Raw genomic sequence first — 22,610 nt, 5'->3', positions numbered from 1 at the left:
AGGGCCTTCTCGGTGGTGGCGCCCGCCCTGTGGAACACCCTCCCACCAGATGTCAAGGAAAAGCCAGGTGACTTTAGAAGACATCTGAAGGCAGCCCTGTATAGAGAAGTTTTAGAATGTGGCTTTTTGGGGGGGGGGTGTTATTGGCTTATTGCTTTTGGTTTGATTTTATGTAATAAATAATAAATTTTTATTTATACCCCGCCCTTCCGGGTTCAGAAGCGAAGTGAAGTGGCCAACCAAAGGGCCAACCAAAGTTGTTGACCATTTTTAGGATTCTACCCCAAAGTTGTTGAGCTTTTTTAAGGATTTTACCCCAGGAAATAAACTGCCACAGGCGCTGGATTAGGCCCCCGAAATGGACTTTGGACATGGCCTTGGTTAAACGTTCATGGCACTTTATGAAGAGATATTGCCACAATTTGCTTGTTCTCTCCCTTTCCCATTGTTGACTGTAAGCGGGTGGGGAAAGGGATCGCCCTGTTTTTTAAAAAAATCTTACCTTTGGTACACTTAGTTTTGCAGCCCCAACTTGGAGGGGGTGTCTGGATTTTGCAGGGAGGGGAAAGATGGAGAGACCCTCCCTCCTGCGGATCTTTTGCACAGGTAGCCAACTTTTGGGGTGCAATATTGTCGTCTGGGCAGCCCAGGACTTCCAGACAATTATTACATTTATATACCGCCCTAATTTATCCGACGGTCACATATTAATACAGAATGCATAACATAACAAGCAAACCCAGATTGCCAACGACCCCCTCACGCAAACTCGGAGCAGTTCTCGCCAGAAAAGTACAGTGGAACCTCGGGTTGCGAACGTGATCCATGCCGGAGGCACATTCGCAACCCGCACCGCTGCACATGCACAGGTTGCAAATAGGTACTTCTGCGCATGCGCAAAGCGCGATTTAGTGATTCTGTGCATGCGCGAGCACCGAAACCCAAAACGAGTTCAATACTCCCGGGTTCGGCGTGGTGCGCAACCCTTGTCGTAACCCGAGGTTTGTTGTTTAGTTGTTTAGTCGTGTCGGACTCTTCGTGACCCCCTGGACCAGAGCACGCCAGGCACTCTTGTCTTCCACCGCCTCCCGCAGTTTGGTCAAACTCATGCTGGTAGCTTCAAGAACACTGTCCCACCATCTCGTCCTCTGTCGTCCCCTTCTCCTTGTGCCCTCCATCTTTCCCAACATCAGGGTCTTTTCCAGGGAGTCTTCTCTTCTCATGAGGTGGCCAAAGTCTTGGAGCCTCAGCTTCAGGATCTGTCCTTCCAGTGAGCACTCAGGGCTGATTTCCTTCAGAATGGAGAGGTTGGATCTTCTTGCAGTCCATGGGACTCTCAAGAGTCTCCTCCAGCACCAAAATTCAAAAGCATCCATTATTCGGTGATCAGCCTTCTTTATGGTCCAGCTCTCACTTCCATACATCACTACTGGGAAAACTATACACTACTTTAACTATACAGTGGTACCTTGGGTTACATATGCTACAGGTTACAGACTACGCTAACCCAGAAATAGTACCTCGGGTTAAGAACTTTGCTTCAGGATGAGAACAGAAATCGTGCTCCGGCAGCACAGCAGCAGCAGAAGGCCCCATTAGAAGTGGTGCTTCAGGTTAAGAACAGTTTCAGGTTAAGAACAGACCTCCGGAACGAATTAAGTACTTAACCCGAGGTACCACTGTACGGACCTTTGTTGGCAAGGTAAAGGTAAAGGTACCCCTGACCATTAGGTCCAGTCGTGACCGACTCTGGGGTTGCGGCGCTCATCTCACTCTATAGGCTGAGTGTTACGGAAAATCTGGGTGCGTATTTACCCTGCCACCCAGCCAATCGGACCAAAGTCCGTGGGTCTTTGCGGAAGAAAAAGAAGCTCAGCCGGACGCAGGAGCAAAGTACGAAGATCCAAGTTTATTGGCCAACAGGTTCAAGACGAGATTGAACCCCGAGAATGGGGCGACATAAACTTTTAAAAGTTCCCTCCAAGTCCCAGAATACAGTGCATGAAACGTCATGAATTCATTATGGGAAGGTTGGGTTTCATGGATTTCATCATGAATACATTACACACGTCACGAATATCTCAGAGAAAAGGTGGGGTTACACTAATTAACATTTGAGATAAGGGAGGGGGAAATATGTAGAGCGAGAGATACACATAGGTAAACATTTATCAAGTACCGGTGGTGGCAGGACAAAGGGCCAGAGATATGCATCGTCTGCCACCTGGTATTGCCCGGAGGAAGGGTTATGGGAGGTGATCCGACAGGATTAAGAAGTTCCTGTGTACGTGCCCTGTCGCTCTGGGGATTATGGAAGTAGGGATCATATCATGGAGTGCGAAGGGAGCTGAGTTGAATGACACCAAGAGCAAAGAAATCGGAGTTATGGTTGATTTTATGTCAATTTCTAAAGGTTTCCTATGCCTTCTGACCTATTCCGTATTGGTGATCAAAAGCGGAAACAAAATGGACACATTGTAGCAAGAATGGATACATTTTGACAGTTTTACGAGGTCTCTGGTTTCGGATCCATTGTTCTCACAGTGGGGGGCCGTCAGCAGCTTGTCAGTAGGTTCAATGAGGCGTGCAAGAGCTCCCTGAGCTAGCTCCTGCAGGACGAATGCATGGTTGTGATTGGCTAAGACGCAGCCATAGGAATAAGCGGAGATACAGGAGCGCCCGGTCTACTCGTTCTAAGTATGGAGCGCAAATAGCCATAGGAAGAGATAGGAGAATATATTCATATATTTGAGCTTATTTCGCTCGTGGAAGAAAGAAGGGAAAGAGGGGTTTTCTGGGAGAAGTGTGGTGCTTGTGCAACTGTGAGGGGGACTGGCGGTGGATACTCTTGAGGTCATCGCCTCGGTCGTTCACGGGAGAGGGGGGGGAAGAGGAGGTACCCCCCCCCTTCCCGATCCGTATCACTGAGAGAGCCGGCGTACAGCTTCCGGGTCATGTGGCCAGCATGACTAAGCCGCTTCTGGTGAACCAGAGCAGCACACAGAAACACCGTTTTCCTTCCTGCCAGAGCGGTACCTATTTATCTACTTGCACTTTGACGTGCTTTCGAACTGCTAGGTTGGCAGGAGCAGGGACCGAGCAACAGGAGCTCATTTCATCGCGGGGATTCGAACCGCCGACCTTCTGACCGGCAAGTCCTAGGCTCTGTGGTTTAACCCACAGCACCACCCATGTCCCATTGTTGGCAAGGTACCACTGTACAAAACGAGAACACAAAATACCTGATAAAACAAGAACCAATTTAATAAACAAAGAAACAGCAACAACCCTGTGAGGTAGATTAGAATATGAGAGAGAAAATGAATGCATGTAGCCAGCTCAAAATCACCCTATATGTTAAGATATAGAAGTAAGATTAAAACAAAGAGGGAAAGGATTTGCTGAATCAACCATGTGAATGGGAATACAAAAAAGGGAGGTGCGCTGTAATATGCAGTAACAGCGGCAAGAATACTAATGGCCCAAAAATGGAAACAAGAGGAACTACCGACACTTGTAGAGTAGAGAATGAAACTTATGGACTACGCAGAATTGGACAAAATGACTGGGGAAATTAGATATCAAAAGGATCACAAATTCATAGAGGACTGGGGAAAGTTTACGGATTTTATGGAAAACATATGTGATGTACAGACGTTAGTCGGTTTTAAAGAGGCTTTGTGATTGCTAAAGATGTATTGTAAAAAAAATAGAAACGATAAGTTAGTATTAACTGGCAATACAAGACATGAAAAATGAATAGAAAATATGGATGATTGGTGGAGGAGCTGGTGTACAAAAAAAGTACAAAAAACTGGAAATTTGAGAATAGGATTGTGTTGATTAATTTGTAAAAGAAAATTTAATTAAAATTTATTTTAAAAAAAGGGAAGTGCGAGGAGGTCAGGGAAACAAGTAAATGAAATATAAGATTTGAAAAGATTGATTTGTTTTTAACTGTTTTTTTTATTTACTTTTTCTATATTTTGTATCTTTTCCCCCCCCATGTATTTTTGTACTTTTTTTATTCTACTTTTTCCTTCTGTAATTTTTTTTCCTCTTTGTAAAACCTTAATAAATATCTTTTTTTTAAAAAAATCACCCTGGGGGCTTCATGGCTGACGCTGGGTTTGAACCCTGGCTTCCTAGTCAGCCGCGCTAACCATTGCACCGCACTGCCCCCTCCTCTCCTCCAGGGAGGGAGGGGCGAGTGGAGAGGAAGCCCCTCCCTTTGCCCTTCAATCCCCTTCCATTAAGAAACCCGCGCCGGCCTTGCGTAACCGCCCTCCTTCCCCTTGATTGGCCGCGGGATACGGTGATTGACACTGAAACCCAAAGGGGAGTGGGAAAAAAGCAGCCAGTTGCGAAACGGGGAGGTGCATCCGGGTCACGTGCACCAATGGGGAACTCGGGGCGGCGCGGTGCTTTCTGGGAGTCGCGGTCTTCCCGGCGCCGGGGCCGGAAGGGGCGGGGCGAAGGGGAAGGCAGGCGCATGCGCAGCGGCCGAGCTCGCCAGAAAGCCGGTTCGGAGGCGGCAGTGACGCGCGTGAGTTGCAGGGTCTCCTTCGGGGTCAGAGCGGCTGCTGAGGTGAGGGGTTGGGGCCTCCCTAGGGGGGTTGTTTTCGGGGAGGGGGAGCCTGCTTTAATAATAATAAAAAAGGTTTTAATCTGACTGACGGGGTGAAACTTTATTTTTGCAAAGTTTCCTTTGGCTGTTCTATAATAATAATAATAATAATAAAATTTTATTTATACCCCTCTCTCCCCTCTATAATAATAATAATAATAACAATAATAAGTTTTATTTATACCCCTCTCTCCCCTCTATAATAATAATAATAATAACAATAATAAGTTTTATTTATACCCCTCTCTCCCCTCTATAATAATAATAATAATAATAATAACAATAATAAGTTTTATTTATACCCCTCTCTCCCCTCTATAATAATAATAATAATAACAATAATAAGTTTTATTTATACCCCTCTCTCCCCTCTATAATAATAATAATAATAACAATAATAAGTTTTATTTATACCCCTCTCTCCCCTCTATAATAATAATAATAATAACAATAATAAGTTTTATTTATACCCCTCTCTCCCCTCTATAATAATAATAATAATAACAATAATAAGTTTTATTTATACCCCTCTCTCCCCTCTATAATAATAATAATAATAACAATAATAAGTTTTATTTATACTCCTCTCTCCCCTCAATAATAATAATAATAATAATAATAACTTTTTATTTATTCCCCTCTCTCCCCTCTATAATAATAATAATAATAATTTTATTTATACCCCTCTCTCCCCTCTATAATAATAATAAGTTTTATTTATACTCCTCTCTCCCCTCAATAATAATAATAATTTTTTATTTATGCCCCTCTCTCCCCTCAATAATAATAATAATAATTTTTTATTTATACTCCTCTCTCCCCTCAATAATAATAATAAGTTTTATTTATACCCCTCTCTCCCCAGCCAACACCAGGCTCAGGGCAGCTAACACCAGGTATAAAAACAATTGATTGAAATATAACTTAAAAACAAGATTATAATAATAAAAATAATAATTTATTATTTGTACCCCGCCCATCTGGCTGGGTTTCCCCAGCCGCTTTGGGCGGCTTCCACAAAGACCAAAAAATACACTAAGATGTCACACATTGAAAACTTCCCTAAACAGGGCTGCCTTCAGGTGTCTTCTGAATGTCAGGCGGTTATTTATCTCTTTGACATCTGGTGGGAGGGCGTTCCAAAGCGTTGGCGCCACCACCGAGAAGGCCCTCTGTCTGGTTCCCTGTAGCTTTGCTTCTCGCAAGGAGGGAACCGCCAGAAGGCCCTCGGAGCTGGACCTCAGCGTCCGGGCAGAATGATGGGGGTGGAGATTAAAGTACAACATTAAAATACATGCCTTGCCTTCTCCCCCCCCCCCAGGTGGTTTAGCTTCCCCGTTTTCCCTGCCAGGTAGGCCAGGAGGCTCAGAGAGAGGCCAAGGTCACCCTTGGAGCTTCAGGGCCAGGCAGGAGTTGAACCCGTGGCCGCCACCCCCCCCAAGTCCAGCCCATTAATCACAACCACATGCTGGAGTTCTGGAGTCGCTGCTGGGAAAGGGCGGGAGGGCAGGAGGCCCCAGAAAGTATTTCTGAAATTGTAGATTCCCCCTCCAAAGATTTTATTCATTTTATAACACAAATAAAACAACACAAATGGGAAAAACAAACAAATTCTTGTCTTGTCCTTATTTTTTCTAAACATTGTTAGGTGGGCTTCCCCAAGCCCTCCCATCTGATTTTCATTTTACCTCATCCTTAGCAGTTTACATATATTATAATTTCTAACCATTTTTAAAAATCGCGCTTACTTTAACCGTAAAAATCTTCACATTTTATCACTTACAAATAATACTGTTTTAAAATACACTATCTTCTACTTCTAACCCTACGGCCTATATCCACTTCCAAAGCTATTCTAAGATTTAAATATTAACTGAAATTGTAGATGGGGGCGCCTGGAGTCGATAGCCACCCATCATGCAGCAGCGCTTTGTAAAGTCCCGTTTATCCTTTCCCCCTCTGGACCCTTCCTAAAATGCCAGGCAGCCAGTGATATAATTGTGACTTCCAAGATAATCTGGGCAAAAAACCATCCCATTTTAACTAGGCCTTTTGCTATTAACAATCCTTTTAGAGCGGGTGGAATGTTGTAATGTGCGTTCCTTTGAGTTGCTGTGGCAAAAAGGGCGACTAATGCTTTCAATTAATACTAATAATTTTATAGTCTTCGATAAGCAATAGCTTTGGTGTCTAGAAATTCTTTCTGGCATCTTCTTTCGGAAACCACTCATTGTTTCCTCTTACAGGAGGTTGAATGAAGAACTAGCCTGGGGAGTAATCTCCCCACCTCCATCTACAGATTCTCATTTGAGGGATACTTTAAAGGGTAGATTCTTAAGGATCTTGTCTGAGACAAGAAAATAAAGGACTCTTTGCTTAAAATGACTCTCATTCCCCCCCCCCACCCAAGCTCTTCATGGTCCACCTTTTTTAGGGGCAGTAGAAAGGAAAGAATTGGGAAAAGGAGTTACTGTATTTTTTGCTCTATAAGACTCACTTTTCCCCTCCTAAAAAGTAAGGGGAAATGTGTGTGCGTCTTATGGAGCGAACGCAGGCTGCGCAGCTATCCCAGAAGCCAGAACAGCAAGAGGGATTGCTGCTTTCACTGCGCAGCGATCCCTCTTGCTGTTCTGGCTTCTGAGATTCAGAATATTTTTTTTTCTTGTTTTCCTCCTCCAAAAACTAGGTGCGTCTTGTGGTCTGGTGCGTCTTATAGAGCAAAAAATACGGTAAGTGAAGTGCTGGAGGAGGAAATGGGAGTGACTGAAGTTGCTAAAGTCACTGCTATTGTAAAATGAGTCTAGCCACGTGGTTTTGGGAGTAGCTGGCAAGTTGCAGAGCGGAGACTTGGAGTTTGTATAGCCAGGAAAGCCGGCATTTCTGTGATGATGCAATTGGAGACACTCACACCCGGAAGGAGCATGCAGTGAAGTTCTGATGCAACTGGAACAAAGATTAAGGGGGCAGGTGACGCAAACAGGATGGACTGCTAAAACAGCTGAAGGTCATGGGAACTTTGTGTCCTCAGAAGAAGTAGTGGGAGAAACCCTGTGTGTAGCAACAAAAGCTTATTTAAAGTTGGTGTACGATGGGGTCGGGACGTGGGTGGCACTGTGGGTTAAACCACAGAGCCTATGACTTGCCAATCAGAAGGTCAGCGGATCGAATCCCCGCAATGACGGGGTGAGCTCCCGTTGCTCGGTCCCTGCTCCTGCCAACCTAGCAGTTCGAAAGCATGTCAAAGTGCAAGTAGATAAATAGGTACCGCTCCGGCGGGAAGGGAAATGGCGTTTCCGTGCGCTGCTCTGGTTCGTCAGAAGCGGCTTAGTCATGCTGGCCACATGACCCGGAAGCTGTACGCTGGCTCCCTCGGCCAATAAAGCGAGATGAGTGCCGCAACCCCAGAGTTGGCCACGAGTGGACCTAATGGTCAGGGGTGCGCAGCTTCCTGCCACCAATGGGAAGCTGGCCAGTGTCGCGGAAGGCGGTCCCCGCTCTGCTTGCAGTTTAGTGTGGCGCACGGGAGCCAACCAAGTGGGCGGCAGGGGTCTATGGGCCAGTTAAACGGCCCCCATGGGCTCCTTGTGGCCCATGGGCGGTTGGAGGATGGATGGCGGCTAACAGATTGAGGTTGAATCCTGACAAGACAGAAGTACTGTTTTGGGGGGACGTCCCGGGCAGGTGTGGAGGTCTCCCTGGTCCTGAATGGGGTAACTGTGCCCCTGAAGGACCAGGTGCGCAGCCTGGGAGTCATTTTGTACTCACAGCTGTCCATGGAGGCACAGGTCAAGTCCGTGTCCAGGGCAGCTGTTTACTAGCTCCAGCTGGTACTCAGCATGAGACCCTCCCTGCCCATAGACTGTCTTGCCAGAGTGGTGCATGCTCTGGTTATCTCCCGCTTGGACTACTGCAATGCACTCTATGTGGGGCTACCTTTGAAGGTGACTCGGAAACTACAACTAATTCAGAATGCGGCAGCTAGACTGGGGACTGGGGGCGGCCGCCGAGACCATATAACACCAGTCTTGAAAGACCTACACTGGCTCCCAGTACGTTTCCGAGCACAATTCAAAGTGTTGGTACAGACCTTTAAAGCCCTAAATGGCCTCGGTCCAGTATACCTGAAGGAGCGTCTCCACCCCCATCATTCTGCCCGGACGCTGAGGTCCAGCGCCGAGGGCCTTCTGGCGGTTCCCTCATTGCGAGAAGCAAAGCTACAGGGAACCAGGCAGAGGGCCTTCTCGGTAGTGGCGCCCACCCTGTGGAACGCCCTTCCAGCAGATGTCAAAGCGATAAACAACTACCTGACATTCAAAAGACATCTGAAGGCAGCCCTGTTCAGGGAAGTTTTTAATGTGTGATATTTTACTGTATTTTTTGTTTCTATGGAAGCTGCCCAGAGTGGCTGGGGAGGCCAAGCCAGATGGGCGGGGTATAAATAAATTATTATTATTATTATTATTATTATAGGTTGCCAACCCCTGGTGTAAGACTTCTGGTAAGGGAGACTTTTCCCGAATGAAACCTGGTGGTGTGACTCCCTCGTAAGGAGTGAATCTCTAACCTGCCTTTGTAACTCTGGTGTTCCTGCATCAATGAACCGAGTCCTTGGAGGTCAAATAATTCCGCTGTCTCTGTTGGGAGCGACTGATTGCTCCAGGGGCAAAAAGGGCAGCGGATATCTCTTGCTTCCCTCCCTGCATCCCTGCAGATTGTGGGGGTCAAGCTCAGAGCAGAACGTTCTGAAGAGACACAATAAGCAGCTATATACGCAGATACTTTTGAATATATTCAAGGGCAAGCAGCTGGAGCTATGCAAGCTTTCTCTGTATGAGAGGACAGCCTGAGATAAGGGGGCCTGGTATGCGATAAGGTAGCCATTTCTTTAAAACAGTAACAGATTTGGGTCTTCCATGATAACTAGTGAAGGGTCTGGAAGAATCAGGCAGCTAGAAATAAGGATCCGGTGTTGTGTGACCGGATACGGAAGGGGGATGGGCTCTGCAAGTACCTACCTTCCAAACATTTCCCCATAGTCCAGGGATATAACTCTCCCAGTGTATTGGGTGAGGAGTGGTTAAATCAGGCATGCCCAAACTCGGCCCTCCAGCTGTTTTGGGACTACAACTCCCATCATCCCTAGCTAACAGTACCAGTGGTCAGGGATGATGGGAGTTGTAGTCCGAAAACAGCTGGCAGGCCGAGTTTGCCTATGCCTGGGTTAAATTAATCTTCCCTTTAATAATAAATAATAATTTTTTAATTTATACCCCGCCCTTCCTGGTTCAGAAAACCGGGCTTAGGGTGGCTAACAACAGATTTAAAACATTCTATTGTAGAAGCAGCATAAAAACACAGTATAAAGACATGAACAACAATAAAATTCAGAAATCAATTTAGGGGAAATCCATCTAATAAGCATTAGATAATCACCAGGGCTAGCTGGCTGAATTTGTCCTACTTGTGCCAGCAAGGAGGCCAGGGGAGAATTAGCTGTGGGGTCTCAGAGCGGGTAATATTCATAAAAGGGGGGGGGGAGAGAGAAGGGAAGGGAAATAAAAGATCAGGCTGAGTTCAAATTAAAGGCTAGTGGGTCTGGGGAACTGAAGACCTGGATGAGGCCCTCCAGGCCACTCCCATCTGGCCCTCAGCTCTCCTGGTGCCATAGTGTGTAGCTTAGTTGGTAGGGCATAAGACTATTAATCTTAGGATCATAGGTTTGAACCCCATGTTGGGCAAGAGATTCTTGCATTGCAGACGGCTGGACTAGATAACCCTCGTTGTTCCTTCCAAGTCTACGATTCTGTGGCCAACTTCAGTGCTTTTGCCTTGTCTTTAAACTATAACCTTTATTGGATGGTTAGTATTGATAACTTAGCCTGTGAGATCACCTTACCGCATACATACGTCCTGCCTTGACTGCTTCGATCTGCGAGATTGGCACTGTTAATAGGTGTCACATAATCCTTGTTTAATTCGTAAGAAAAGGATCATTTAGTATGGCAGCACCTATGCTTTGAAACTCCTTGCATGTTGGCCAGGTGCCTTCACTGTATTATTTGTGGTGCCTTCTATATACCATTTTTGTTTGGACAAACTTAGATTTGTAGAACACTCATGATTGTTTTTTTTTTGCTTGTGGCCGATTCTACTGTTTTAAAAATGTTTTGAATTGTTGTCTTTATAAAAATATATGTATTGTTTTACTCCTCTTGTAAACCACTTGAGGGTTGTTTTTTTACTACCAAGAGGGACATGTTGTTAAATAATAAAGAAAATAAAAAAAATTATATTCTTTCATACAGTCAAACCTTGGTTGTCAGATGTAATCCGTTCTGGAAGCCTATTTGGCTTCCGAAATGTTTGACAACCGAGGCACAGCTTCTGATTGGTTGCAGTAGCTTCGTGTGTTCGGCTTCCAAAAAACATTCAAAAACTGGAACATTTACTTCTGGGTTTTGGGCATTTGGGAGCCAAAATATTCCAAAACGGAGGCGTTCAGGAGCTGTGGTCTGACTGTATATCTGATATTTGAATGACAGTGTTACGTGTTTATATATAATTTATTATAGCAAATTCAAAAGCCAATATCCTCTTAATGGAAAAATTGAGTTAGGGCATGAATCTGTTGTTGTTGTTGTTGTTGTTTTAAAATGTGTGTTCTCTTCTTTCCTTGAAGTTATCATGGCATCCAATTCAGAAAGTCCACTCCCTACCTATGAAACAGACGACAGCCAAACCTCAAAACTAATAAGAAAATCCCGGGAGTCTCCATTTGTCCCAATTGGTAAGCCCCTCTGACACTTGCAATTACCCTCTTTTTGAGACACACAATTGCCCTCATAGTGTTTTGGTTGGGAATATAGGAGGTACAGTCCTAAATGTCTACAGGGCAAAAAGTCAGTACATACTGATGTATATAACTCTCTCATATAGCTGTAGATTTAACACGATTTAGTGGTCAGATTTGTACAATTGTCAGTGACTCACTTGTTTTAAATTGGCCCTTTTCTTGATTTTCATTTTTTTTTTTTTTTATAATAATGTTTTTATTTGCTTTTTTCCAAGGTCAGATACATCGTCAGTTATTCAACAAAGGCAGTTTTACAGAAGGAAAAGGAAAAAGGTTATAAGCAAAAAAGAGATCTTACTTTACAAAACAATTTTTCATGATCTACTGGACTTCCCCACATCTTCCATCCCCTGCATCTTTTTCAATAAAATAAAGTTACAGCAAATTAATACCTTGTTTCCTGTGTTTTGTACTTTCCTCAATTGTATATTAGGTTTAGGGGAAATATTGTTAGTTCCCAATTCCAACAGTCCTCAATATAGAAACTTTACCCTAGACTTTAGTCATTTCATCATCAGAACTTAAATTCAGCAATATCAAAAATTTGAAATCTGAAGCTTGTTGTCTAAAAACTTAACAAATTCTCAACATTCACATAACTTATAATGTTTTTGTAAATAGTCCTTAAATTTTTTCCAGTCCTCTTCCACTGCCTCTTCTCCCAGGTCTCGGATTCTGCCAGTCATTTCGGCCAGTTCCATATAGTCCATCAGCTGCGTATGCCACTCTTCCAGCGTGGGTAGCTCCTGTACCTTCCAATATTTAGCCAATAGAATTCTTGCTGCTGTAGTTGCATATAAAAAGAAAGTTCTATCCTTCTTTGTCACTCTCTGGCCCACAATGCCCAGGAGAAAGGCCTCTGGTTTCTTAGTAAAGGTATACTTAAATACCTTTTTCAACTCATTATAAACCATTTCCCAGAATGCCTTCACCTTCGGGCATGTCCACCAGAGGTGAAAGAACGTTCCTTCAGCTTCCTTACACTTCCAACACCTTTTATCAGACAAATGGTAAATCTTTGCAAGTTTGACTGGGGTCATGTACCACCTATATATCATTTTCATAATGTTTTCTTTCAAGGCACTACATGCCGTGAATTTCATATCGGTGTTCCATAACCTTTCCCAGTCTTCAAACATGATGTTGTAACCAATGTCTTGAGCCCATTTAATCATAGCTGATTTAACTAACTCATCTTGTGTATTCCATTTAAGCAGCAAGTTATACATTCTTGAGAGCACTTTCGTCTTAGGTTCAAGTAGTTCTGTCTCTAATTTTGATTTTTCCACCTGGAAACCAATCTTTTTATCTTTTTTAAACATCTCTTGAATTTGGGCATAGAGAAACCAGTCTCGCACCTTGTCCTTTATTTTTTCTAAACTCTGCAGCTTCCAATTATCTCCAACTTTTTCTATTATCTCACAATATTTAGCCCAACCACTCTCCATGTTAAGTACTTTGGTGGTCTTCGCCTCCGTTGGTGACAACCACCTCGGTGTCTTATTTTCAAATAAGTCCTTGTATCTAGTCCAGACATTAAACAAAGCTTTCCTGACAATATGGCTCTTGAACAATTTATGTACCTTTACCTTGTCGTACCACAAATATGCATGCCATCCAAAAGCATTGTTAAACCCTTCCAGATCTAGGACATCAGTGTTTTCTAGTAGAAACCAATCCTTCAGCCAGCAGAAGGATGCTGCCTCATAGTATAACCTTAAGTCCGGCAGGGCAAACCCCCCTCTTTCTTTAGCATCTGTTAGTATTTTAAGTTTTATCCGGGGCCTTTTGCCCTGCCAGACAAATTTCGTAATATCCTTCTGCCACTTTCCAAAACACTCCACTCTATCCACGATCTGCAGGGTTTGAAACAAGAATAACATCTTTGGCAATACATTCATCTTTACAGCTGCAATTCTTCCCGACAAGGTAAGTTTTAGTCTTGACCAGATTTCTAAATCCTTTTTAATTTCAATCCAGCATTTTTCATAATTATCTTTGAATAAATTCAAGTTTTTCCCGGTCAAATTCACCCCCAGGTATTTCACTTTTTTAGCCACATTTAACTCCGTTTCTTTCTGAAACTCATCTATTTCTAAAGAAGTCAGATTTTTCGCCAAAACCTTTGTTTTTTGTTTGTTCAACTTGAATCCTGCCACCTGACCAAACTCATAAATTAATTCTAAGGCTCTTTTAGTACTAGATTCTGGCTCCTGTAGTGTTAAAACCAAATCATCTGCAAAGGCCTTCAACTTGTATTGTTTACCTCCGACCTGTATTCCTTGTACCTCCCGATCCTTTCTAATCAAGTTCAGCAGTACCTCCAGGACCGAGATAAATAGCAGGGGTGATAGGGGGCACCCCTGTCGTGTTCCTTTTTCAATTCTGAACTCTTCTGTCACCACATTATTCACTATCAATTTAGCTTTTTGCTCTGAATAGATTGCTTCTATACCATTTTGAAACGCCCCTCCCACTCCCATCCCTTCCAAATTTCTCTTCATAAATTTCCAAGATATATTGTCAAAGGCCTTCTCTGCATCTATAAAAATTAATACAGCTCTTGTGTTCAAATTTGTCTGTAGTAGCTCCAGAACATCTATAATGTTCCTAGTGTTGTCAGACAGATGTCTACCAGGGAGAAAGCCTGCTTGGTCTTTATGAATTACTTCATTCAGAACTTTTTTAAATCTACTTGCCAGAATGTCAGCAAAAATTTTGTAATCCACATTCAGGAGTGAAATAGGACGATAATTCTTGAGTTGAGTCTTTTCAGATTCCAATTTTGGTATCAAAGTGATGAATGCTTCTTTCCACGATTCCGGAGCCCCCTTCCCCTCCATAATTTGGTTACACACCTCCACTAATGGTTGAATCAAATAATCTTTTAAAACCTTGTAATATTTGGAGGTGAGTCCATCTGGGCCTGGGGATTTCCCCAATTGCATGTTCTGAATGGCACTTTCTATTTCCTGCTGTGTTATTCTGTAATTCAGGGTTGTTTGTTTATCTTGGGATAATTTTTTCAATCCGTTACTTTTTAAAAATTGAATAATCTCCTCCTCCGCCTGTGGACCTTGAGTAAACAGTTTTTTGAAATATCTCTGGAAACACTTTCTAATTTCTTCTGGTTTCTGAATACTTTCTCCATCAACCTCCAAGTTGGTAATAGAATTCAATTTGTGTCTCTTTTTCAGCTGCCATGCTAATAATTTTCCACATTTGTTTGCTGATTCAAAAGATCTTTGTTTCATTTGTTTAATTTTCCATTCTACTTCTTGGTTTATCAATTTGGCGTATTGTGCTTGATGGAACTTAATTTCTCTTAACACTTCTTTTGACTTTGGGTTAAGTCTAAGTCTTTTTTCACCCTCTCGTATCTTCTCTAAAATCTTATCTCTTTTCCCATTCCAGAGTTTTTTCTTAATAGAATTTTGTTGAATCAGAAACCCCCTCATTACAGCTTTGCTTGCGTCCCAGATTGTTCTCTTGTCCACCGGGGTATTCATATTGATTTCAAAATAATCCTTCAACGTTTTTTGGGCCTTCTTCACAATCTCCTGATCTCTGAACAAAGTGTCATTCATTCTCCATCTGAAGGATCCAGCTGGCACAAGTCTCAGATCCATTTTCAATGCGTTATGGTCGGAGCAGGTTTTAGGGCAGATCTCTATTTTTTTTGTCTTAGGGGCCAGCCCTCTAGTTATCCAAATTTGGTCAATTCTTGTCCATGATAGGTGAGCCTCAGAAAAGAAAGTCCCTTCTTTACCTAGTGGGTTTTTGGTCCTCCAAATGTCGATCAAGTCCATATTGTCTGTCAGTTCAAAAAAAGATTTAGGTAGTCTGCCATCTTTAGTCAAATTTTGGTTTTGTGACTTATCCATATGTGTAGAGACGACTCCATTCATATCTCCCATCAAAATGATGTTAGTGTAGTCTATATGATCCAACATTATCTCATGCAGCTTTTTGTAAAATTCCGCTTTCCCCTCATTTGGTGCATATACTCCTACTATCAAAAATTTTTCTCCTTGTGTTTGGATTTCAATCGCCAAAATTCTTCCTTGTTCATCTTTAAATATCAACTTTGGTGCTAGGTTCTCTTTTCTTGATTTTCAAATTGCTTTGGTACAAGCCCACCCCACCCTGGTCCACGATGCCCTAAAAATTGGGGACTGACACTGCGCCTAGAAATGGCTGGCATCCGTCTGTCTCAGGAGACAGTGGAAGAGTGTGCCTTCGGAGGTGAAGTCAAACCGTTGGAGAGTCACAGTGCCTGCTGTGGCTGTAGGGACTGATATGGGAGAGACATGTTTTGCTGCAGCTGGGGAAGATGAAGGCGTCCGGTTTTTCTGCTGCAGATGCACCACAGCTCTTCTCCAAGTCATTATCCCTCCTGTAGTCACTGCTGTAGATACACAGCCTAACTGTTTATGGAGCATTGGTAAAGTCTTTTCAGGCCAGATCTGACTCTATATCCTGGTTAATATCAAGGCACACTGTTCGTGGAAGTAGTTAACGGTAGTCTCTAATGAGTCAAGTTTCACTGGTGTTCTTAAACTTTGGCCGGAATCCAAACAACCATCTGATTCCATCAGCAGGAATAGAGTGGGATGGGCTTTAGACTTGCTTTTTTTTTCAGATGGCAGACCTTGGTGTTAAATCCTTGTGGGGGATCCTTTAACCTTTTCTGACTGGTGGACCTGATCCTTATCTCCCCACCCCCTGGTGGGACAAATTGGCAGGGCCTCATACTTGCCACTCACAATACTATGCTGTCTTGCGATGCTGCATTTTGAAGCCCATATATTGGGACTTCAGAGCGCGTCGTGGGGTTGTTTGAAAGCCCTTTTGCAAAGTGTGCCACACTGCTTTTAACGCTCCAGAAACAGGTTTCTCTATGGTAGGAGGAAGTGGTTTCAGTTGAAATGGCTCCTAAAATAAACACACACCCTCCATTTTAACAACAGTTTTATGCTCCCATGTGCCTCTTGGCCTAGCCAAGGAACAATCGAGAGCTCACTGCAAGCTCCTGATCATTCCTTTAAAGCCACGTCAGTTTTTGCCCCACACCTAACGTGAAGCCTACTTGTTCCAGGAAGGCGGAGTCACACGGGACATCAAATGTGGGGTTGCCATGCTTTGGGTCAGTAAATAAGCTTTATTGTACTAGCCAAAGGCCATGGGAAAACCATACAAATACTATCAGAGAAATAACTATATAACTATATAACTGTATATAAAAAAACAGCCACTGCCTGAACCGTGAAAATCATAAAATGCAGGTGTACGCATAGATTGGGGACTCCACACGGCATACAATATTTTCCTATTTAGACCTCCAAATCTCCCTTGCAGCTTACTGCAATTTTGTCCAGGTTCTTCTTCCTGATCTTACTTGCCACTGGCACAAAGTGGGCCAGATTGTAAATTACTGGAGCATTAGCGTCACTGATCAGCCAGAGAACCCTCTCCACCGGGGAGAGACACCTTTCCAGGACAAGCAAGGGATTTAAAAAGCAGCTCTGTATATAGCGGGCAATGTGATAAAGATACTTTGGAGAAATAGCCTAATGAGCCAAGATTGGCCTGTGGCCCTGAGACTCCACATGCCTTGTACTACATGATAAGCTGCTTTTGAAACTGAAAGACTTTTCGAAAACAGTTTGTGACACTGTATAGAGGAGTGGTGTAAAGAGATGTTCAGTGCAGACATCTTCCATGAACCTGAGCAACTTTTGGGATCCCAAGCACTACTAGTTGTCATCACCCCAGCCACTTTAATCAGGAGTTCTGTTGAGGGTGTTGCAGTGGCCGGCTGCACTGGCATACAAGAAATATAGAATTTATAAGGCACTTCTGACTCTCTCTTCCCCTTTTCTCCAGGCATTTCAGGTTTTGCAGCCGTGGTGGCCTATGGGCTCTACAAGCTGAAGCACAGAGGAAACACCAAAATGTCCGTTCATCTGATTCATATGCGTGTGGCAGCACAGGGCTTCGTTGTGGGGGCCATGACCTGCGGTACGTACCAAAACCAGAAAGCCTTGTGTCTTGTTCAGGTATGCGGCAAGTCGTCTTTCCCTGCAAACCTTTCAGTTTGCCAACGTCCCTGAGAGAGGGTGTCTTGATTTGGGCCGGTCCTGGCGTGGGCACTCTGTTTTCTGTGATCCTAAAGGAAGCCACAAGAGCCCTGAAAATCAGGTGGCGGATCACTTGGGTCACTGATCAGGATATATGTGCTTCCATGATTTCCTCTCCATGAAAGTGGATCTCTTACTGCTTTGTGTTCTGCCTGGGCAGGTGTTTTCATGGGCATGATGGAGGGCCCTGAAGGATCTAAGAATCCTTCAGTTCCTAAATCTTAACTCTGCCTCCATTGGCCAGCACAATAAACATCCCCCTTGATTGCATAATTGTTGACAGTGTCTATGTATACAGTCATACCTCGGGTTAAATATGCTTCAGGTTAAGGGTTTTCAGTTTGCGTTCTGCGGCGACCCGGAAGTAATGGAATGGTTTCACCACTTACACATGCGCCGACGCTCAAAATGACGTCATGCACAGAAGCAGCGAATCGCGACCCGGGCATGCACAAACGCGGGTTGTGTTCTTCTCAGGATGCGAACGGGGCTCCGGAACAGATCCCGTTCACATCCAGAGGTACCACTGTATGTCTTGATAGACAGAAGAAGTGAAGGAATGACCGCCAGGTGTGGAGCATACTTCCACCCGCAGACAAGCCACAGCTGTCTGAACACCATGCCCTCTATCTGACCTTTCTCTGTGGTCTGTCTTTGACCTTTGTCTCCTCTGTCATACATTGTTCAAGGGGAAAATGACGCGGTAGAAACAGGTGCCAAAATAACTTTGTACCACCCCACGATTGCGTGATTGGAAGATGTAAAGGGCACAGTCCAAAATGTATCTGACTGGTTTTGCATACTGTGCTAATAAAATGAGCCTTTGCAGAGCTAGCTGGCAGCTTGCCTGTGCACAGCACACCTGCATTACCAACACCTGCCTCGTGTCCTTCACTTCAAAGAAGATTGCAGAGAAGATTGCCTAAACAAGAAACAGCTAAACTGATCCCTGGCACAGATACCTTGACACACACCCTGTTGATTTACTCTACAAGATGATGTGGGTCTAACATAGTAAGAACATGTAACGGAACGCACTATGTTAAATCTGACTACCTTGGTCGGGTGGCATAGGCCTGCTAGGTTGTGAGGTCCACTGTTTTGTGGAGAAGAGGACTATTGAAGGCTACTTGCCTTCAGTTACTGAAAACCACAGGAGGAGAGAGGGCTTTTGGGCTTGAATCCTCCTTGCAGGTTTTCCACAGGCATCTGCTTTGCCACTGTGAGAGCAGGATGCTGGACTAGATTGGCCATTGGCCTGATCCAGCACTCTTCTCATGTTTGGGATAGGTCCTGTAACAAGGATGAAGCTGCCGCCCATTGATTAAAAACTTCTGGTTAAAAAATATTTCAGGAAATGGAACAAACTACACCTCAGTCGATCAGTTTAGATCCCAAAATAGCATTGCATTCTATGTTTGCAGATGAAGCACAAAATCTTGAGATACAAAGACTTAATTGTGCATCTTATAACTGCAGCACGTCTTGCTGTTGCTAGACACTGGAAGACATTAAACGTGAAATTGTATGAAGTTTGGTATGCTTATGTCGGGGAATTAATTTTGATGGAAAATTTAACAGAAGGGGTACGTGAAAGAAAGCAATGTGAGAAACTACATAAGTTTTACTTAACGTGGTCCTCCTTTATTACATATGCATCAAAGAAAGAACATGCATTTAAACCACCTAAGACACATGGGAGCATGTGGAGTGATATTGTTTTAAACCAGCAACTGTGGAAATAATTTTTTATTTGACTGTTCAGTGGTACCTCTGGTTGCAAACGGGATCTGTTCCGGAGGCCCGTTCGCAACCTGCAAAGAGCGCAACCTGAAGTGCCGTATCTGCGCAGGTGCGCGGCGCAATTTGGTGCTTGTGTGCATTCGTGAAGAGCGATTTAGCGCTTCTGCTCATCCATGAGCGGCGAAACCTGGAAGTAACCCTTTCCGGTACTTTCAGGTCGCCACGGGACGTAACCTGAAATAACGTAACATGAAGCAAATGTAACATGTGGTATGACTATGTTATTAATGTAATTACCTGGATGTAGTTGGGGCTGTTGGGGTAGGGGAAAGCTGTATTTGATTGCATGTATTTGATTATAAAGAGACGCAGGTGGCGCTGTGGGTTAAGCCACAGAGCCTAGGACTTGCCAATCAGGTCGGTGGTTCGAATCCCTGCGACGCGCTGAGCTCCCGTTGCTCGGTCCCAGCTCCTGCCAACCTAGCAGTTCAAAAGCACATCAAAGTGCAAGTAGATAAATAGGTACCGCTCCGGTAGCAAGGTAAACAACGTTTCCGTGCGCTGCTCTGGTTTTCCAGAAGCGGCTTAGTCATGCTGGCCACATGACCTGTACACCAGCTTCCTTGGCCAATAAAGCGAGATGAGGTCCGCAACCCCAGAGTCGGCCACGACTGGACCTAATGGTCAGGGGTCCCTTTACCTATTTGATTATATCTTATATTCAACTAATAAAATATTCCAAAAGAGAAAAGGATTGAGCTGCCTACCTTTCCAGCAAAAGAAAGATAGCTTTGAGCTTGTTTTCTCCTGCTCTGGAGGGTAGGACTTGAATTGAAGGCTTCAAGTTACAAAAAAAGGAGATCTAAACTAAACATCAGGAAAAACTTTCTGACAGTAACAGCTGGTTGACATTGGAACGGTCTCCCTCTGGAGATTGTGGACTCTCCTTCCTTAGAGGTTTTTAAGCAGAGGTTGGGTGGCCATCTACCATGGACGCTTCAGCTGAGATTCCTGCATCAGGCTCCCTTCGAACTCTATGATTCTATGAACTCCTAACCCTCTTTTTCTTTTCTTCTCCCAGGTGTCCTTTATTCCATGTATCAAGAATACTGGGCCAAGCCCAAGCCCAAGCCCTAGGAAGCCATCAGTTGAAACCTGTGTGTGCTGGTGTTCTTATGTACTCTCTGGCGATAGACCTCACATGGAAATGGCTCTGCAGTGATAACAAGCACAAGGGAGTGGCTCTGTAACTCTGTCCACGTCACGCACGGTGTTAACCTCTACGCTGCCAGTGTTGCTCTACATTAAGTTGTCAGTGACTTCAAACCTGTTCTTCTCTCTGTATTGAGTGACACCGTCAGCTGATACTTTAAAAAAAAAAGAAGCATCCGTCCCTTTTTCGCTATGCATCCCTCGCACTTAGGCACTCTGTGGCTTAGAGGTCCAGAATTGCCTCTTCAGAAGCTGTTCCTTTACTTTGCGAAATAATCAAGCGAGAAAATATTGGTAGAGGTGTACCAGTGTTTAGCAGAACACAAAATCTAACTCTCTCTCACTGAATTCTTTAAACTCCCTTGGAACAAATGTTGTGGACAAGCAACTCTTACCATAGTTTAAATTATTTGCTGTCTTTTATTTATTACACAATCTTAAATTCTAAAACTCACTTATTTTCACCGGAGGGCATTGTAGTTTCTTGAATTCTTTTTTAAAAATAATAAGAATAATTGCACACTTTGTATTGCATATATTTTAAAGAGGCTTCTGTACGGCTTGTTTGCACAGGGTGGGGTCCCGATATAGAAAACCCTTGTAGTGAAATAACAGGGCCAAATAAAAAACAGACCATGGTTCTCAACATTTGATGGAAAACATGGAATGCTGAAACAAGATCTCCTGGGCAGGGGATTCATAGATTTGGTTGTGCCCGCCCCCAGTAGCTAGCCAAAATGTTGTTGCCACCAACTGATCCTCCCCCTGAGCAGGTGAGGTCTTGATTATCACATCACGCCAAAACATCAATGTTGAAGCCAGCCCCCGTCTTCCTCGCCAGCTCAAAACTGCAGGAGGAGACGACGTCAAGAATACTCACCATGCAGAACCATGAACTGGCTCACTCAGTGTTTCAGCATGAAGTTGGGGAGATTGCTTGCCCTTCAAGAAGCTGGTTTTTTTTTAAAAAAAAATGTATTTGTTAGCAGCCAGGTGATGCTGATTATACCCCCCCCCCAAAAAAAATTCACTAAGCACTGTCGTCAACCTGTTGCTCACAACTAATGAATGGGATTTAACAGCTGTGGCTGAAATGGAATTTCAGATCTGTAAAATTCTGCCAGGCTGCCTGCATTCCTTGATTATATCATAATGTTCTGAGTGATGTTAAATAATGCAGTGTAAATCTAATTCAGTGACTCTGGTTTTATTAAATATATGTACATGAGAACAATTGTACTCTCCCACAAACCACATCTGTGTAGTCCATTATTTTGTCTTTTTGTGTTCTTCTGTGGCATACTTGCCTGCCCTTGTGAGCGGAAATAGAAAAGAAAACAGGCAGATCTGCGGGGGCCCAGAGTTATGGAATGCACGAGGGGCATCAAACTCTCTCTAGCTAGAACACGAGGGTAGGTTTTGATAAAGCAGGAGGTCTGTTTACTTTATTAAAACATGTGCATCATGGATTCCTGAGCCGGACAGCAACAAAACAATGGCACAAATCCTCAACCTTGAGTTTTCCATTTCCCGTAGTTGGTGTTGGCATAGATTAACTAAGACTGATTGGTATTAGTATTAATTGTAAAGCACATACAGAAAAAGGCAGATTAACGTCCCCCAAATGTTTGGAACTTTGCTTACATGAAGGGATCAAGGGTTCATCTCGGTCACCCCACAAGTGGGGCAAGTAAGTCCCTGCCAAACTGTCATGTTTAGGGCTATAGATGCTAGATCTGGGGAGAACCGATAGGACCAATTTTCTCCCCCCCCCCCTTTTTTTAAAAATAATAATTTTCTTATATGTTTAAATTAATAATATTAGATGTTACAAAAAAAGAAAAGGGGAAAAAAGAAATAGAAACAGAAACAATACATAACCATACATAAAAACATTTATCTACACAATTTTCCAGAATGCAGACTAGAAAAGAAGAAAGATGAGAGATAAAAGAAAGAAACATGAAAAAGGATGAAGAGAAAAAATACTTTTCATAATCAATAATTCCAAATTCATACTTTGAACATTACAATA

The 22,610-nt window shown here is 43.5% G+C and overlaps 1 protein-coding gene across 3 annotated transcripts; it reads left to right on the top strand.

The window, feature by feature from the left end:
• Positions 1-4,446: 4,446 nt before the first annotated feature.
• Positions 4,447-21,826, top strand: LOC309353360 (HIG1 domain family member 1A, mitochondrial-like). 3 transcript variants are annotated; one of them, XM_081882775.1, is made up of 4 exons: positions 4,447-4,546; positions 11,307-11,414; positions 17,367-17,501; positions 20,445-21,826. In XM_081882775.1, the coding sequence occupies exons 2-4, from the start codon at positions 11,312-11,314 to the stop codon at positions 20,498-20,500; spliced, it is 294 nt and encodes a 97-aa protein (XP_081738901.1). In that variant the 5' UTR covers positions 4,447-4,546; positions 11,307-11,311; the 3' UTR covers positions 20,501-21,826. The 3 variants fall into 3 exon arrangements, with proteins under 3 accessions (XP_081738901.1, XP_081738900.1, XP_081738902.1); XM_081882774.1 differs by having other exon boundaries at positions 4,474-4,588; XM_081882776.1 differs by lacking the exon at positions 4,447-4,546 and adding an exon at positions 4,554-4,575.
• Positions 21,827-22,610: the final 784 nt, after the last annotated feature.

This window comes from Podarcis melisellensis (assembly GCF_964234715.1).
Source record: "Podarcis melisellensis genome assembly, chromosome: 12".
NCBI classification, from domain to species: Eukaryota; Metazoa; Chordata; class Lepidosauria; order Squamata; family Lacertidae; genus Podarcis; species Podarcis melisellensis.
The sequence above is the reverse complement of the archived record's forward strand: the minus strand, read 5'-3'. Positions and strand labels throughout refer to the sequence as shown.

Bases quoted from the DNA above. Each gene is read 5' to 3' on its own strand.
- LOC309353360 (XM_081882775.1), top strand. From the start codon at position 11,312: ATGGCATCCAATTCAGAAAGTCCACTCCCTACCTATGAAACAGACGAC. The intron at 11,415-17,366 runs GTAAGCCCCTCT...CCTTTTCTCCAG, and splicing joins GTCTCCATTTGTCCCAATTG to GCATTTCAGGTTTTGCAGCC. The intron at 17,502-20,444 runs GTACGTACCAAA...TTCTTCTCCCAG, and splicing joins TGTGGGGGCCATGACCTGCG to GTGTCCTTTATTCCATGTAT.